The sequence below is a fragment of the Triticum urartu genome, chromosome 7A (assembly GCF_056163025.1).
Source record: "Triticum urartu cultivar PI428250 chromosome 7A, HENAU_Tu73, whole genome shotgun sequence".
NCBI lineage: Eukaryota > Viridiplantae > Streptophyta > Magnoliopsida > Poales > Poaceae > Triticum > Triticum urartu.
Genome location: NC_141879.1, coordinates 112,153,426 through 112,171,360, shown reverse-complemented (window position 1 = coordinate 112,171,360; position 17,935 = coordinate 112,153,426). Strand labels below are relative to the sequence as shown.

The following is a 17,935-nucleotide window of genomic DNA, read 5'->3' as shown; positions in this document are numbered from 1 at the left end:
TCGTTTGGGGGTACGTGGGTATATATAGGAGGAAGGAGTACGTCGGTGGAGCACCGAGGGGCCCACGAGGCAGGGGGCGCACCCTGTAGGGGGGGGGCGCCCCCTACCCTCGTGAGCGCCTCCGGTACTTCTTGGAGTAGGGTCCAAGTCTCCTGGGTCTTATGCGAGAAGAAAATCACGTTCCAAAAAGGATTTTCCTGTTTGGACTCCGTTTGATATTCTGTTTCTTCAAAACACTGAAATAGGCAAAAAACAACAATTCTGGGCTGGGCCTCCGGTTAATAGGTTAGTCCCAAAAATAATATAAAAGTGGAACATAAAGCCCAATATAGTCCAAAACAGTAGATAATATAGCATGGAGCAATCAAAAATTATAGATACATTGGAGACGTATCAGCGGCCAAGGTGGGCACAACCCATTAGGGCGCGCCTGGGCCCCCAGGCGCGCCCAGGTGGGTTGTGCTCCCCTCGGAGCCCCCTATGGTACTTTTTTGTCCCAGTAGGTGTCTTATGGTCTAGAAAAAATCTCCAAAAAGTTTTGCTCCCTTTGGTACTGATATTCTGTGAAGTAAAAAACAAGCAAAAAACATCAATTGGCACTGGGCACTATGTCAACAGGTTAGTCCCAAAAAATGATATAAAGTTGCTATAAAATTATTGTAAAACATCCAAGAATGATAATATAAGAGCTTGGAACAATCAGAAATTGTAGATACGTTGGAGACGTATCAGGTAGCCAAAGAATATTCATGAGTATTAGCAGTTGAGTTGTCAATTCAACCATACCTGTAAGACTTAATATCTGCAGCAAAGTATTTAGTAGCAAAGTAGTATGGAAGTAACGGTAACAGTGGCAAAAGTAACAATAGCAGTTTTGTATTGATTGTAACAGCAGTGGCAACAAAAGTAACTTAGCAAAGATCAATATGTGAAAAGCTTGTAGGCAATGGATCGATAATGATAATTGTGTTGGATGATATTCATCGTGTAGCAGTGATAACCTAGGGCGACACAGAACTATCTCCAATTCATCAATATAATGTAGGCATGTATTCTGTAAATAGAAATACGTGCTTATGGAAAAGAACTTGCATGACATCTTTTTTCCTATCCTCCCGTGGCAGCGGGGTCCTAATGGAAACTAAGAGATATTAAGGCCTCCTTTTAATAGAGAACCGGAACAAAGCATTAGCACTTAGTGAATACATGAACTCCTCAAACTACGGTAATCACCAGAAAGAATCCCAATTATTGTCACCTTGGGGTATGCGGATCATAACTCGTAATAGGTGTCTACAACTTGCAAGATAGGATCAAGAACACAAATATATTAATGAAAATATAATAGGTTCAGATCTGAAATCATGGTACCCGGGCCCTAGTGACAAGCACTAAGCATAGGAAAGTCATAGCAACATCAATCTCACAACACAGTGGATACTAGGGATCATACCCTAACAAAACTAACTCGATTACATGATAAATCTCATCCAACCCATCACCGTCCAGCAAGCCTATAATGGAATTACTCATGCATGACGGTGAGCATCATGAAATTGGTGATGGATGAAGGTTGGTGATGATGATGGCGACGAATCCCCCTCTTTGGAGCCCCCAATGGACTCCAGATCAGCCCTCCCGATGAAGAATAGGAGGCGGCGGTGGCTCCGTATTCTAAAACGTGATGAATCCTTCTCTCTGATTTTTTTCTCCGTGAATAGGTACTTATAGAGTTGGAGTTAGGGTCGGAGGAGGTCTAGAGGGCCCACAAGCCTGCAGGGCGCCCCCCCCGGGGGGGGGGGGGGGTGGGCCCACCCCCAGGACTTGTGGCCCCCTCTGGTAACTTCTTGCGCCAATATTTTATATATATTCCACAAAAATTCTCCGTAAATTTTCAGGTCAATCCGAGAACTTTGATTTCTGCACAAAAATAACACCATGGCAATTCTGCTGAAAACAACATCAGTCTGGGTTAGTTTCATTCAAATCATGCAAATTAGAGTCTAAAACAAGGGCAACATAGTTTGGAAAATTAGATACGATGGAGACGTATCACCCCTCAAATCGAACCTCTTCGGCGGCTAACTACTATGATTCAATTTTTGCTTATTGAATGCATTGTTTTATCTTTCTTCTGGATTAGTTAAGCTATGGACGATAGCGGCAAATATAGAGATGGCCATGATCAAGACAAGATCATGTTTGACATCATACACTCCCCGAGCCCAGAGAATGAACCTGAAGATGACGGCTCATAATATCTGAACAATTCCGGTGAGGGAATATTTGAGGAAGAACTAAGAGACGAAGGGACAATGATGGCGAAGGAAATGTTCTTCAATTAACAAAGACCGGCGAGGTATATATATTATTATATATATATGTGTGTGTGTATATATAAGGCCTCTGGTGATCATTACATATATTAATTGATTTGTATATATATATATGCATATTAACGAATCTTTCTTCTTTCAGCCCTCCGGATCGAGCAAATCTTCTACAAGCAGGGCAATACGAGGCCCAGCCAAAAAGTTACAGGCTGGCATAAAGTACAACATCGATGAGATCAAACTAAATTGCGAACCGCTTGCTCCTAAAAAGAACACAGAAAATTTTACGTCAATGCGGAGTTATTATCTGGGACCAAATCCCGATCTCCGTTCAAGAATGGAATAAGCCAAAGGAAGATCCAGGAGTTAGTTTTGTCGACGAAAGAGCAGAAGATCTACTTTGGGATATGCTCATGTCACATTTCACCCTACCAGAGCATTTCACCCTACCAGAGTATTTCACAGATGCAGAACGGGAGAAAGTCAAGAAGAGTGCTCTCAAGAAGATGGCACACAATTCTGCAACCACAAGAAAAGATTATGGGCCGGCTACGTCGAAGCAGGAAAGCAGAATCCAGAATTCGGTGGACCACTCGAGAAGGTAAAAGATCACCGGGACTTATTTGTGGAGTTCAAGGAATCGGAAGCAACTAAGGAACGGTCGAGGAAAAACAAGATAAATGTTGAGAAAAAAAGTTTCACCATGTTCTGGGGCTAGGTGGCTACAAGACTGGCCGGCCTAAGTGGGATGAATCTGAGGAAAAGATGATTGATGCAGGGGTCACTCCAAAAACATTGGGTTGGCCCGACAGGTGCAGGACTTGGTTTTATGCGCATGGGGGAAAGTTGGACACACATGGGAGGTTATTGAGCAGGCAAGTCTTAAAGAAGAATCAGACGCTTTACTTGTTGCAATAGAAGAGGCTCGAACGGGGGGTTCCAGCCCGAGAGAGAGAGAGAACAACGAGCTTACACGCGCCCTCAAGAATCCTGAACACCCGGGACGAACACGAGGCAAAGGCGTTGTTCCGTGGGTTGAGGAGTTTGCGGAGTGGAACACCACTTACAGAAGCCGTGCGAGAAAGAAGAAGCGGGAAGAAGAGAAGAAGAAGAAGCAGGATGCAGACCGGTTTCAACAGGTACAATCAAAGCACGCGGAGTTGGAACGCGCTTTCATGCAGTAGCAGGAGCAGATCGACACACTTAGCCTGGAAAGGGCGTCTCAGCGGCAGCAGCAAGCAGATCCAGCATTGGATAGCACCATCCCATCTATGCCGAAAAGCAGCGTGGGTTCCATGGGGGTCCGGCCGATGATGCACTGCTGGCTCGCTACCCCGTGGATGATATCAAAGAGACGACAACTTGTGAGCTACACATAAAAATGAAGAACATATCCATGAAGGTAGCGGTCGGCTATGCTTTACCAAATCCCCCTAAAGCAACCTTCCATGGCAATCTGATTCCAGCTGGCTATGCTCGGGTCGGGGTGGATGAAGTGATGTCGGCATATGACTCACTAGAGCTTGACTTTCCTGGGGGGGTGAAGCGGAGCAGACATTGGGAGAAGTCATGCGTGGTCTCTGCGTATGGATAACGGAATGCATCGTCTTCCCAAGGCCACCGACTCCTCCTTCAAGTCCGCCGCGTCAGCCGACTCCGAATCCAAGTCCGTCGTGTCAACCGATTCCTCCTCCAAGTCTGCCGTGTAAGCCGACTCCTCCTCCAAGTCCGCCGCGTCAGCCGACTCCAGCCCACCCCGCGACGACGCCCATTGCGTGTCCGCCATATCGATCTCTGCTGCGTGAGCAGACTCCAAAGCGGAAGAGAGCACCAAGGAAGCCTCCTGCCAAAAAGAAGTTGGCTTACGACATGACTGTCGAGGAAAACAATGCCCATGTGGCTGCCGAAGTGAAGGCCCATTTTGCACCGAAACCGCCCCCGCCGCCAAAGGAGGAAATATCTGATAAAGTCATACAACACTTTATGGATCTTGCTAAACTGGCTGTGGTGAGAAGGCGATCAGACTATGAACGCTCTATTAGCAAGTCATATCATGCACAAAAAGATAAGGAGTTGAGCCTTACAAGTAGTAATAAAAGCAGGAAAACTATTCCCCAGCTCGGAGAACAGGCAGTGCAATCGACCCCCCTGCTCAAGGTGAGTACCGATTTGGCGGTAACCGACGACGCTGTTAGACAGATGGCTAGAGAGGCCGGTATCACTGTTGAACAACTCCTAGGCACCGAGGCCCTTCCCACGAGTCCGAAAGATCTATGGAAATATGTCCCGGGAACCCTCTGGTCAGGCCTGAGGAGGTCCCACTTCTATCAACGCAAATGCGCAGATTGCATGACTGGTACCTGAGAGAAGGTCGGGCGAGAGAGCCTCATGGTGAAAGTCAAGCCAGAGCATTTCTTTAATGAAAAAGATCTGTGGATTGACTTTCCAGAACTTTTTTTTGTTATTCAATCAAGACGCACTCGAGAAATCCCTCGTCAATTGGTATTGTCTGTAAGTGATTTCTTTCTGTAATTTAAGTCTAGCTCAGCTCGTTCATTGCGCGTAATTATCCTCACTATACTCTTTTGTATGGTATTATGCAGAATGAAGATTTTGAAATGAACCGAGATGGAGTCTATGGCATTTGGTTCATTGACCCAAATATCGTTTATGAAGATGTGTTAAAAAAGTACCCAGACGACACAGAGAAAAACTTGTTGCAGTTTCTGAAGGAACTACATGCCAAAACAGAAATAGTACTTCCTTACAACTTCAGGTGAGTGTTACTGTCTTGTACTATAAATTCTATTTTGCTTACTCAATGTTAAGTGTAGTTGATGAGTTATACATGCCCGCGTATACAAACGTGTGCGCAGTTTTCACTGGATCCTGCTAATCATTAGAGTTGACGCGGGAAAAGTTGAAGTACTGGACTCACTAAGTAAAGACCTTGAAACATACAGAAGCCTGCATTTGATACTCGACAGGTAATTTCAATCAATATCGCACTATGTCGGCCTCTTTAGTTCATTTCCTGATATCAAGTAATTAATTAATAACTCTTTTATTCTTTTTTTGTTAGGCAGGGTTTTACAAAGGTTCACCAACTCGGTGCATGGGAACCAAAGCTGAAATGGGTGTGACCCATGGTAATTAAGTAGTACTAGCTACGTCCGTGCATCTCTTTAATTCTAGTTTCAATACCATTATGTATCTGATTGAATTCTATTCTCGTAAAGTGCATGAGGCAGGTATCGGGAAATAATTTATGTGCATACTACGTTTGCGAGAACATTCGCATTATAACGTCCGAAAGGAGCAAATCTGGAAGACAACTTTGGGTATGTTTGCCAGAACATCAATCACAATTTTCATATCATGATCTAATATATATACACACAACTAATATATTCATATTGATCTCCTTCAAAGATGCAAGAGATGAGGGATAAGCTCATACCACAGAACCACATGCGAGCACTTCAAGAGAAAATTGCGGGATATTTGCTTGAGCAGGTCATAGCACCCGACGGAGAATGCCATTTCACCTAATGCCTGCATGTAATGATCTGCAAATTGTATGAGAATATATGTGTATGTGTGTGTGCGTGCGTGTTCGCGCATGGTTGTACGAGAAATTCTATGATATATGATTGGTTCTATACGAGAAAGTCTATTATATATGCATAACATGTAGTAGCGTCAAATATGTTTAAAATGAAAAAGAATTAAATGAAAAACATAAAATTAAAAGAAAAAATAAACCATAAACCTAAACCCCTAAATCTTTAGTCCCGGTTGATGTTACCAACCGGGACCCCAAACCCGGCGCGTGCTACCGGCCATGTGGAAGGGATTTAGTCCCGGTTCGTGGTCAACCGGGGCTAAAGGGTGAAGGCTAAAGGCCTTTACGAACCGGGACTAATGACCGATCCTCTCCTAATGTGTATTTCCTCCTACTCCCTTTACTTTTTCTTGTCCCTCTCTTTCACATAAACAAAATTGCAATGTAAGCGGGATATAAGCCCATTATTGTACTTGCTTTTAGGATTGAGGGTTTAGGTACTCGTATTTTTTGAACTGGCTACTAGCTTAATGTCAGACCCATATACTCACTCCGTCTGAAAATACTTATCGAAGAAATTAACCTATCTAGACGTATTTTAATTCTAAATACATCTATTTTTATTCATCTATTCGACGAGTGTTTTCGAAGGGAGGAGTATCTTATTACCGTACATAAAGTAAGTGTAAGTGCCCCTAAGAAAAAGTAAAGTAGTGTAGCCACCATGCTCCACGGCACACGCGTCACACACACATAAGCCCACCGCGCATGCATGCATGCAGCGAACCGTTGGATCAAAGCTGCTCGATCAGACGAGCTTCACCCTGTCGATGGCCCGCTCCCCACGCGCCAAGCTCTCCAGCAGCTCCCTGACGTAGTCGCCGCTCTTCTTGGTCTTCCCGTACCGCCTGGGCCTCTCCTCGCTCACCAGCTCCGGCGCCGGCTCCACCTCCCGCTCCGGGTCCACCGTGTAGAACGTCGCCACCGACACCCGCCCCCTCTCCGCGCCCGCCACCACCCTGTGCACCGGGCTCCTCAGCACCCCGTTACTCACCACCTCCACCACGTCCCCGAGGTTCACCACCAGCGCGCCAGGCACCACGGGCACGTCGTGCCACTCGCCGCCGCCTCCGCCGTCAACGTCACGGCGCACCTGGAGCCCGGCGGTCTCGGCGAGGAGGACGGTGAGCACGCCGCCGTCGGAGTGGGGCCTGAACCCGAGCACTTGGTCGGGGCGCGGGCACGGGGGGTAGCAGTTGAGCCGGACGTAGGTCACGGCCTTCTCGTCCAGCATGTCGGCAAGGCGCCCCTCGTCGGGGAGCCCCGCCGCGCGGGCCGCCTCCCGGAGCACGGCGTCGGCGAGCTCCCTGCACCGCGCGGAGTACCGGTGCAGGACGTCCCGGAACGAGGGGGGCCGCGTCGGCCAGAGGTCGTGGAGGCGCCGCGACTCCGGCGGGTCCACGACGAGGTAGAACCGGTCGCACCAGTCCAGGACCTGCGTCTCCGACAGGACCATGTCGCCGCCGTACCCCTCGATCCTGTACTCTTTCTTGTCGCCGACCAGGTTGGTGTACTTCTGCTTCTCTTCCAGCGGGAGGTTGAAGAAATCCCTCGTCACCGCCAGCATCTCGCCCAGGAGCGCCGGCTCGATCCCGTGCCCGACGGCCTGCAGAAATCCAGAAATTAATGGACGTCGATCAGACCATCGATTAGCTGACGATGAAAGTAAAAAGGTGCAAGAAGAAGAAGCAGAGGATGCAGAGGAAGGTGGTGCTGGGTTTCTTGCCAGGAAGAGGCCCCATGTCTGGAGGGCGGACCGAAGCTTGGCCGCCTCGTCGGCGTCGCCGGAGGAGACGCGGCCGAGGTCGACGAGGGGGATAGGGTCCGTGACGTCGCCGCCAGCGCCGGCGAGGGCGGGACGGTCATGGTCGCGGACCACGTACCGGCTCGGCGGCTCCTCCGCTCCGGCCGCCGCCAACTCCTGTACGTTGGGTGGGATCTTCCACTGCTGGTCGTCAGCCATTGCTGATTCTTCCCTCCTCACTGTGGTCGATGGTTGTTGTCAATGATCGATGGCAACATGCAGTAGAGTACAGCAGCTATTTATAGGACGCGTCTAGCGGGCGGCTGGGCGCGCTCCTCGGCGGCCTGTTTCCTTTTCAAATAGTGTACGTAATCATTTTTGTGATTAAAAAGGACATTGCTAGTTAATTATCCCTACGTATTCTCTTCTCACGTGATGGATGCCTGTATACCGCTGCATTAATATTTCTTATATGGGAATGTCTAGAGCACATCTAGATGTGCCATACTTATTGCACATCTAAATGAATGAATCAAGTATGAAAAGGAAAAAGAAAAGAAAAAGAAAATATCCACACGAATCTTAACGTAAGATCAATGATATAGGACTTAGATGTGCAATACTTATGGCACATCTAGATGTGCTTTAGCAAAACTGTTCTTATATTCATCCTTTGTGCATTAATTTTTTTGTTTTTAAAATTATAAAAGACATATCTTTTAAACCGCGTGTCGAAATTCAGATCTGTTTTCACCGTTGAAATCTTCGCAACGTCCTCTTCAAAAGTAGATCCCCCATAGAGATATTTCGATGAAGTAGTCTTCCTGCCAACTAAACATCAATGTGTGTGTAACTAGATTACATTGTCGCACCAACTGAGCATATGTGTGTGCAAGTAGTCTTCCTGCCAACTAAACATCAATGTTTGTGCAACTAGACTACATTGCCACATCAATTGCACATATGTGTGCAACTAGTGTCCTGCCAACTAAACATCAATGTGTGTGCAACTGGACTACATTACAAGCCAACTGATCATATGTGTGTGTGCAACTAGTCTTTCTGCCAACTAAACATCAATGTGTGTGCAACTAGACTACATTCCAAGTCAACTAAACATTAATGTGTGTGCAACTAGACTACATTAAAAATCAACTAAACATTAATGTGCGTGCAACTAGACTACGTTACAAGTCAGCAAAGCATATATGTGTGTAATTAGTCTTCCTGCCAACTAAACATTATTTTGTGTGCAACTAGATTACATTACACATCAAAATTGTCATGATCGGGACAGTAGACTAGTTGCACATCAAAATTGTCATGGTTGCTAGATTACAACCTCATGGAAGTTGAATCATGCATATTAAAAAATTGGTTTTGAAAAAAGTTGGACGATATAGTAATAAAGTTGCACAATACAGTACTAAAATTACACCATATAGCAAGAAAGTTGACATCAAAAAAATTTCGTCGAAATATACCCATGTGGGATCTAGTTTCAAAGATCTCGTCACGAGAAATCCAAGGATGAAGACGGATCTGAATTCCGACGCGTGGTTTAAAAGATATGACTTTTTAAAAATTTAAAACCCGAAATAAATAAAAGTGAATCTGTTTATTCCATTACATGTGACAAGTCTAACAGCATTTAATGCCAGCAGGCACATGCACTAACGACAAAATATGCATGTACGTATGCGAGTGACAGCGGCCACTCGTTCTCCCCAACAAGCGCGCACTTTTTAGATTTTAGGCTATTTATATCCTCTGTAGTACGAGCCGATGTCACGAGATGATAAATTCAGATCTGCAAGAGCGGTGCAGGTATAGCCGTCGGGGAATTGTGTGCCGTGGCTGTCTGTAGTGTAGTATGGCCTGATGTGGATGGATGGATAGCGGTGGATACGTCGTAGTACACGTGCTAGCTAGTTGCCTAGTGCACCGCTCTTGCTTCGCTCTGCAAATCTCCATGATCGGTGCCGCAAGCCTCACCCTGTCTCTCTTCATTTCATTTTGCCCATCCAACACATGAGTTCGGATTAAATCAAATCATCTAAAATTCTATTCAGATGGTTTTGTACCATTTACCCGACAAAATCCCGTTTCTCACAAGGTTCAACATACCAATTCGTGTATATCATTTTTTTTCACATGTAGCCAATATAGATTGATATAGGGGTCCATCTCGATATGATCCAGTCGTTTCAAACCCCAGTTTTGCAAATATTTCAAGGGCTATTCCTACCCCCTCTTCCTACCAAAAGGCATCCAGGTTTTCAGTCGTTACATCCAGACAAGACCACGCAGCACCTAGCAAAGGAGCAGAACATTTAGCGGAGAAAGAGAAGTCGTCTACTACTCAAATATAGTCCTACATCACTGTCCGACGCATGTGCTCCAGAGAAAAGCTTGCTTCAAGAGCGCTTTTTCTTCCTGGAGACCTCCAAGGAGCACCCTGGTGATGAAATCGAAGTCGACATGGCTCAACTCCAAGCAACTCTCCACGTTTTCATCCAGCAACCTTGAGTGAGCATCTCTGGAACTCTCAACGTGCATCATCACCTGCGCCAGAGTAGTCTTTTTTTTATACTCCCCCGTTCGAAATTACTTGTCTCGGATATGGATGTATCTAAAACTAAAATACATCTAGATACATCCATTTCTACGACAAGTAATTCCGAACGGAGGGAGTATATAAAAGAAGGGCTTCCCGCTTCTGATTTTCATTAAAGAAAACCATAGCATCCGAGAGAACTGCGCCAGAGTAGTCATGGCGCGCCACTCTTTTCCCTGAAAACAAAGTTCATTCATCAGATTCCAAATAAGCCACAGGGTTGCAGAGCAAAGCAGGTTCAAGACGCCGTTTTTTACTATCCTCTTATCCGCCATCTGGCCATCGACTCAAAGTCAGAACCCAGCGGAACACAGTCAAAAAACTAAAATGACTGGATTGGTGACACCACCAGAAATAAGAGACCGAATCTATCGTGCCACAACACAGTCAAAAACCAAATGGGAGCATGATTCAGGTTCAGTGCAAGCATGAATTCCGAGTGGGATGTGAAGTTTCGAATCAGCAGGAGTGTGAGCAGGAGCCACAACGCTAATATTGACTTTTCGTTTTCTTTTGTTCTGCATTTGGAACAAAGGATCAGAATTTTGAGATTGGCTTAATCCAACCGAAGTTTCAGGAATGTCTACAGTTGTTCTGAATTTTATTTGGATTCATGTGTGCCAACTAAAATGACTGAAATGTTTGGACCGAAAGACAGACACTTGTTTCGGTACCTAATCAAATGACTAATTTCTGAAAATCTGGTGAAAATTGACTGAAGGTGGTAACCACGGCCACCTAGATAATGACACCGAATTCCCGTCAGGCATACGAAAGGTGACATTTTTGGACCACACTGAAGAATTGCCAAGATGCTTTTGCCAACATGGCACTACCACTTGAAAATCATAAATAGCATTGCTACTGGCATGCCACTATATGTGCATCTTTCTGCTACAATTCTCACTTGCATTCCATTTTCTGAACAATGAATGACCAAATGACGTGCTTAGTGACATTGAGTCAATGATCTATTTTCTTCTAATATTGGCAACCTCTGGCTTCTCCATTTGTGTCTTGGACTACCCAGGTCTGTGCTCATTCTCGTAGGTGATGTGATGATCATCACCTCAGGGTCACTGGAACACGCAAGCAGGAAATTTCTTGTTGCTACACCTATAGTGTATAGCACTGTACAGGAGCAGCAATTTCATTCAAAAATACCTTCTCTTGAAAATCCTGATTAAAATTCACAAGTGATACTTTTTTCCTGGAATATAATTTAAGTTTTTCTGGCACATGCATGAAGAAACCTAACAAAGGGAGGAGACACTTGAGCTAAGACAATACAAAGGTGTCCATACAGCCGAATTTACCATGGAACAAAGCAACCCAAAATGCAACATAAATAGGATCGAATTCTTTATTTTCACCAGATTCATCGCCTCATAGAAGTAAAGTCACCTTGTTTATATCCTAGAATCAGCAAGTCACGAATTCTTTATTCCATGGCTATTGTAGCACCATACCAAACTCACCTTGATCATATCCTTAACTAAAATGACTGAAATGTTTGGACCAAAAGACAGACACATGTTTCAGTACCTAATCAAATGACTAGTTTCAGAAATTCTGGTGAAAATTGACTGAAGGTGGTAACCACGGCCACCTAAGATAATGACACCGAATTCTCGTCAAGCATACAAAAGGTGAAATTTGCGGACCACACCGAATTGCCAGGATGTTGTTGCCAACATGGCACTAATACTTGAAAATCATAAATAGCATTGCCGCCGGCATGCCACTATATGCGCATCTTTCTTCTATAATTTTCACTTGCATTCCATTTTCTGAACAATGAATGACCAAATGATGTGCTTAGTGACATCGAGTCGATGATCTATTTTCTTCTAATATTGGAATGCCTCGCTTCTGCATTTGTGTTTTGGACTACCCATGTCTGTGCTCGTTCTCATAGGTGATGATCATCGCCTCAGGGTCACGGGAACATGCATGCATGAAATTTCTTGTTGCTACACCTATAGTGTATACCATGTGTACAGGAGCAGCAATTTCATTCAAAAATACCTTCTCTTGAAAATCGTGATTAAAATTTGTTCTTTGTAGAATTTAAGTTTTTCCGGCACATGCATGAAGAAACCTAACAAAGTGAAAGTAAGTTATGGAGAAAGGGACGAGACACTTGAGCTAAGAGAATACAAAGATGTCCATACAGCCAAATCTACCACAGAACAAATTAACCCAAAATGCAACATAAATGGGATCAAATTCTTTATTTTCACCACATTCATCGCCTTATAGAAGTAAAGTCACCTTGTTTATATCCTAAATGAATCGGCAAGTCATGAATTCTTTATTCATGGGTATTGTAGCACCAAAGCAAACTCACCTTGATCGTATCCTTAACGAATCGACGACTCTTTCTCCTCGAGAGAAATGCTCAAAGTGCGCGGCTAGGAAATCCTTGACCTTCATTTTCCTGTATCGCGCCGGTCGGTCCTCAGTCAACATCTGAGCTATCGGTCCAATCTCTCTTTCAGGATCCAGACCATAGAACACGGCCACTGAGATCCTCTCTTTCTCAGAATTAGTCACAACCCTATGTACTGGCCCTTTTAAGATCCCGTTGGTCATTATCTGTGCAGGAGAGAAACTTGAGTACATACATTTATCTGTATCGACGCGAATATGGGAGAAATTTACTTGAGGTTCAGAGATGGCTACCTCCATTGTAACACCAACGTTGATCAGCAAGGTGTAGTTAGACACAGCTGGAACGTTGTACCACGTTCCATCTCTGAGAAACTGCAGCCCAGCGACATCTTTGTCCATTAGAAGAACCGTAAGAGCATAGACATCAGAGTGAGGCTTGATGCCCAAGACAAGATCAGGTCTTGGACATGGAGGATAGTAATTGAATCTAGCAAAAGTGAGAGCCCTGTCGCTAAACTGGTTAACTAGGCAATCTTCATCGAGCTCCAATAGCTTGGCCATTGCCCGAAGGACGTCGTCTTTGATTCTCTTGCTCCTCAATGTGTACTCATGCAGGTCATCCCTGCAAATACCACCAGGGTAGTTCAGTTAAGCCAAGTCTGGTATACTGACTATGGTTTCTTTCATATGTAATTATTTATGAAGTTTTTCCAGGTCAGGCTAGATCACTAGTGACATAAATAAGGAAATGAGCTCTATTCTGCAAAACTGACAGCTAAGACAGATCCATTTGAAGACATGTATCTGGCAGATTACCTGAAAGATTTTGGATGTATGGGCCAAAGGGCAAGGTTTCTCTCGTCCTCTGGCTCCACTTTAAGATGCAGTCGATCGGACCAGTCCAGTCTTTGGTCTTGCGTTTTCACCTGGTCAGTTCCATACCCTTCCATCTGGAAATGTTTCCCATCTATTATGTTACTGTACTTTCTCTTCTCTTCGAGCGGTAGGCGGAAAAAATCCCTTGACGTGGTCATCACAGAATCCATCAGAGAGGTCTCCATTCCATGGTTAGAAACCTGGTCACGCATGGTTACAGAAATAGCAAGTACACTGTGAACCGAAAATGCAAAGACCAAAGTACAACTTAGGAACAGGAAACTCGAAAACGAAATCTCACCTTGAAGAATCCCCAGGTCTGCAGCGCCGACCGCAGCTTGGCGGCCTCCTCCGCATCGTTGGATGCAGACAGCAGGCCGAGATCGATTGTTGGAATGGGCTCCGGCATCTCGGTACCAGCCAGGTTCCCACCAAGCGGTTCTTGCTCTCTGAGCAAGTACTGCCTTGGTGGCTCCTGTGTGCTGGCAGCCAGTTGCTGCACTGAACTCGGCAGCCTCCATGACTCATCAGCCATTGGAGTTCTTGGATGTTTCTTTGCTGATCCTGGTCTTGCTCTCCTTGGTGGTTGTGCTCTCTTGAAGAAAGAGGTTGCAGTAAGCAAGATGAAGTTGTCTTTGTCTCAGTCCCGTCTCAGTCCACATGGTTATCGATGAATAGACCAGCCACCAACCACTGCAACTAACACCAAAAAGATCAGAAAGATGGCGGCTACTCTTTTTTTCTGAAGAATTAACCTAATAAGCCAAAACAAGTTATATAAGAAGACAAGTGGGGGGACAGAGATAACATGGCATTTGGTGGCAGTGGCATGCACTACTCTGTATTTTGCTACGCAGACACGCAAATATATATATTTCACCGGTTTGTGCTTCTCACTAATTGGCGTGTGGGTCAAAGTGATGACTACATCCTAAACTAATCACTTGTGCGCATAAAAATTGGGTCTACAGAAGTGGACAAAGGAGTTAGTAGTGGATCCAGCTGCGCGCTTGAAAGTCAAGATACCCATTTGCTTTGAAACAAACTATTCGCTTTCGCAGATCTATGCCCATAAAACTGCCAAAGCGAGACAAGGGAACTCAAGCAAAACAACAGTAGCAAGCAACCATGGCTTGTGAAGAACCATCAAAGATAGTCAACATACCCTCGATTGTGCAAGAGCTGGTGACTTGCGTGCAGGAGCCACCAAGCCAGTATGTGGTTCCTGAGCAAAACCGCCCAGACATGGCCTGTTACGAGATGCCCGATCCGATCCCAATCATCGATCTCAGCCGTCTGCCTGCCCCTGGTAACAGCTCTGATGAGGTTGATAAGATGCAGTCGGCCTTGAAGAACTGGGGCCTCTTCCTGGTAAGCTTGCCCTGATGAACTCCTTGTGTTATCTTTTATCAATCGAATAAGAGTGGTGACCGATCTTTCTCCAGGCTGTTGGACATGGAATAGAGCCAAGTTTTCTTGGTGAGGTGATGAAAGTGACGAGAGAATTTTACAAACTCCCACAAGAAGAGAAGCAGAAGTACTCAAACTTGGTTGATGGCCAGGAGTTCCGTATGGAAGGATACGGGAATGACATAGTCGTATCAGAGAAGCAGACCCTGGACTGGAGTGACCGGTTGTACCTCGTAGTGGAACCGGAGTCCCGGAGAATCTATAGCATGTGGCCCGCGCATCCTCCTTCTTTCAGGTACCTTCTAGAATTTTATCAGGAATCCATGATCGATATGCATGATTTAAAAAAATGTCAACTGATGAGTAGCAATTGAACGATTCTGATCATTCAGTTTTCTTCAGAGATATTCTGTGCGAGTACACAGTAAGGTGCAGGGAGATTGCCAGCCTTGTCCTCAGGCACCTGGCCAAGATGCTCGATTTACATGAGGACTACTTTGTCGAAATGATTGAAGAGGATGCCGTCACATATGCGAGATTCAACTACTACCCTCCCTGTCCCAAGCCGGACCAAGTCTTAGGCCTGAAGCCCCACACTGATGCCACGGTGATAACAGTTGTCTTCATTGACGATAACGTCAGTGGGCTCCAGGTGGAGAAAAATGGCGTTTGGTACAAAGTTCCAATAGTTCCGAATGCATTACTTGTGAACACAGGAGATGCAATGGAGGTACGTGTGTGCAGGAAGTTGCAAAAGTTGTTCGATCTTGCCCTGTGAACAGCTAAGCTGAGCTCTATTACACCTGATACATGCAGATACTTAGCAATGGGTTCTTCAAGAGCCCGGTTCACAGGGCCGTGACCAATGCAGAGCAAGATCGGGTCTCGTTGGTTATGTTCTACACGGCGGACCCAGAGAGCGAACTTGAGCCAGTGCCGGAGCTGGTGGATAAGAAGAGGCCAGCGCGGTACAGGAAGATAAAGACCAAGGATTACCTAACAAAACTCTTTGAAACTTTTGCGGAAGGGACACTAGTCATCGACACAATGAAGATCTGAATGTGATTCTGAAGTGCAAAAGATTGATTCGGAGTGTGGTGATTTTTTTGCCAACAATCTGTCTTCTTATAGAATTGGTTTATGTTTCAACTATCTGATCAGAATGTGCTATATATGGACACTTTTGTGTGATTGTATGCCTTTTGCAGGCCACTTCATACCTCTTTTAGTTCAAGTTTTATCCCCTTGATCTACATTATCTTGTACTGTATCAGGTTTCTGCTTCAAATAGCTACCCCTATAAAGAAATATAGGAGCGTTTAGATCACTACTTTAGTGATATAAACATGCTTACATTTCTTTACAGAGGGAGCACTTCCTATCGTGTCTATCTTCTTCCTTATTTTTCTCCTATTGTCGCTAGTGACTTACAGCTGGTCTATTCGGTGATGGCCACTCTGATTAAAACAAAGTCAGCTTACTAATCAAGAATTGGGTGTGCCTCGGCAACAATAGTCTAAACTACCGTGACCTGACAAAGGCACATTCTTTTAAGAGAATGAAATGACCGTGGGGACAAATTACATCAGAATAAGTAATTTCCAACTAGTAGGGCAAATGAGGCTATTACAATGGAAGAGTTGACCATGGGATGAGGGAAAGGTTCCACACAGGACCATACATCGAAACGCTTTCAAGGTAATCTACCAGTAAGAGGCCTCATTGTCGCGTCAATTTTATTAAATAGAGTTCACTGGCTTATTCATGTCATGAGTGATGTAGCCTGATCTGGAGTAGCTTGCGAAATAAGTTGGTAAAATAAGTTATTTGTCCTCTGAAAGAAACACAAATTACTGCTCTGTAAAACCGGTTTCAGTAGTCTAATCTTGATTCATCTGAACTACCGTAGAGCTATTTGCGAAATGCATAGTCAATTTTTTTTCTATCAGCCAGGGCCCTCGCCGGCAGGAGAAAAATGCAGTTGCAGTCTTGCAGATAACTGGAACTAGTCTAACACGGTGTATACAGTATATTGTCTATTTTAGCAAGCTAAGACTAAACCATATGTAACATTGGGGTTTGATTTGGGGATCTTGGGGACAGTCGACTGACATATATTTAGTAAAAAGACTGCTTGCCTAACTATTCTCATGTTACGGGTCCAATCTCAGAACATACGAATGGAGAATTCACGCAACCAGCCTACACAACCGCCGTCGGTGGAGATCCAACACAGATTCTCAGCAACAGGGGGAAAAAAATCTCAACCAAAATTCTCTAAATAACTGTAGAAAATATGTGCTAATCGCGTTCGATCCTTACCTCAAGCCGTTTCCCTTGCGAGTCCGGCAGGCACTCATCCGCCGGTCCCCGCCGGCCACGCACCCCCCGGCCGCTGTCGGCGGTTCCCGGCGATCCCTAAGCTGCCCGGCGCCTCCGCTCGACTTGGCTGAATCACTGGTGGGGGCAGTGGGCAGGACGACAAACTGGAAAAACACAACGGGCGAACCGGTTTCGCTGCCGCCTGGGCTATTTCTACGGCAGACCAGCACGTGGCTGCCACGGGCTGAATTCCGGCCCAAGACGAAAAGGTGACGCACTTAGGGCCCGTTCAAAAGCGCTCCAGCTTCCAAAAATCGCTGGCTCCAGCTTCTCGAAGGAGGAGCGATCCACGAGAGCAACTAGTTAACTAGCCCTCGGGAACGCTAGTTAGGATCAGCGTCACTTGACGCGCTATCAGCCATTCGCCACGTGTCGCGCTCTGAGCGTTTTTTTTGGAATTTTTTCGAACGCGTTTTCGGTTTTTTAAACGGTTTTTCCGACATTTTGGTTTTCCATCGATCTTCCTTAGCTTTTCGATTAAAAACAATATTTTGACAAAAAAAATTACACAAAAAACGCGTTTTTTTCTTCCGTGACAGTCACGATTTTGCTTT

At 45.2% G+C, this 17,935-nt stretch overlaps 3 protein-coding genes across 7 annotated transcripts; 1 reads left to right on the top strand and 2 right to left on the bottom strand.

The window, feature by feature from the left end:
* Positions 1-6,494: 6,494 nt before the first annotated feature.
* LOC125523705 (protein LATERAL BRANCHING OXIDOREDUCTASE 1-like) lies at positions 6,495-8,006 on the bottom strand. Its single transcript, XM_048688771.2, has 2 exons — positions 7,685-8,006; positions 6,495-7,564 (listed from the first exon to the last, which is right to left on the bottom strand). The coding sequence occupies exons 1-2, from the start codon at positions 7,919-7,921 to the stop codon at positions 6,707-6,709; spliced, it is 1,095 nt and encodes a 364-aa protein (XP_048544728.2). The 5' UTR covers positions 7,922-8,006; the 3' UTR covers positions 6,495-6,706.
* A 1,862-nt stretch (positions 8,007-9,868) lies between these two features.
* On the bottom strand, positions 9,869-17,498 carry LOC125520006 (protein SRG1). 5 transcript variants are annotated; one of them, XM_048684788.2, is made up of 6 exons: positions 17,322-17,498; positions 13,891-14,282; positions 13,530-13,789; positions 13,005-13,335; positions 12,670-12,917; positions 9,869-10,495 (listed from the first exon to the last, which is right to left on the bottom strand). In XM_048684788.2, exons 2-6 carry the CDS (start codon positions 14,122-14,124, stop codon positions 10,474-10,476), a joined length of 1,095 nt encoding a protein of 364 aa, XP_048540745.1. In that variant the 5' UTR covers positions 14,125-14,282; positions 17,322-17,498; the 3' UTR covers positions 9,869-10,473. The 5 variants fall into 5 exon arrangements, with proteins under 5 accessions (XP_048540745.1, XP_087394295.1, XP_087394293.1 ...); XM_087538169.1 differs by lacking the exon at positions 9,869-10,495 and adding an exon at positions 11,031-11,498; XM_087538167.1 differs by lacking the exon at positions 9,869-10,495 and adding an exon at positions 11,031-11,450.
* On the top strand, positions 14,631-16,269 carry LOC125520007 (protein SRG1). Its single transcript, XM_048684789.2, has 4 exons — positions 14,631-14,960; positions 15,035-15,294; positions 15,402-15,729; positions 15,816-16,269. The coding sequence occupies exons 1-4, from the start codon at positions 14,718-14,720 to the stop codon at positions 16,056-16,058; spliced, it is 1,074 nt and encodes a 357-aa protein (XP_048540746.2). The 5' UTR covers positions 14,631-14,717; the 3' UTR covers positions 16,059-16,269.
* Positions 17,499-17,935: the final 437 nt, after the last annotated feature.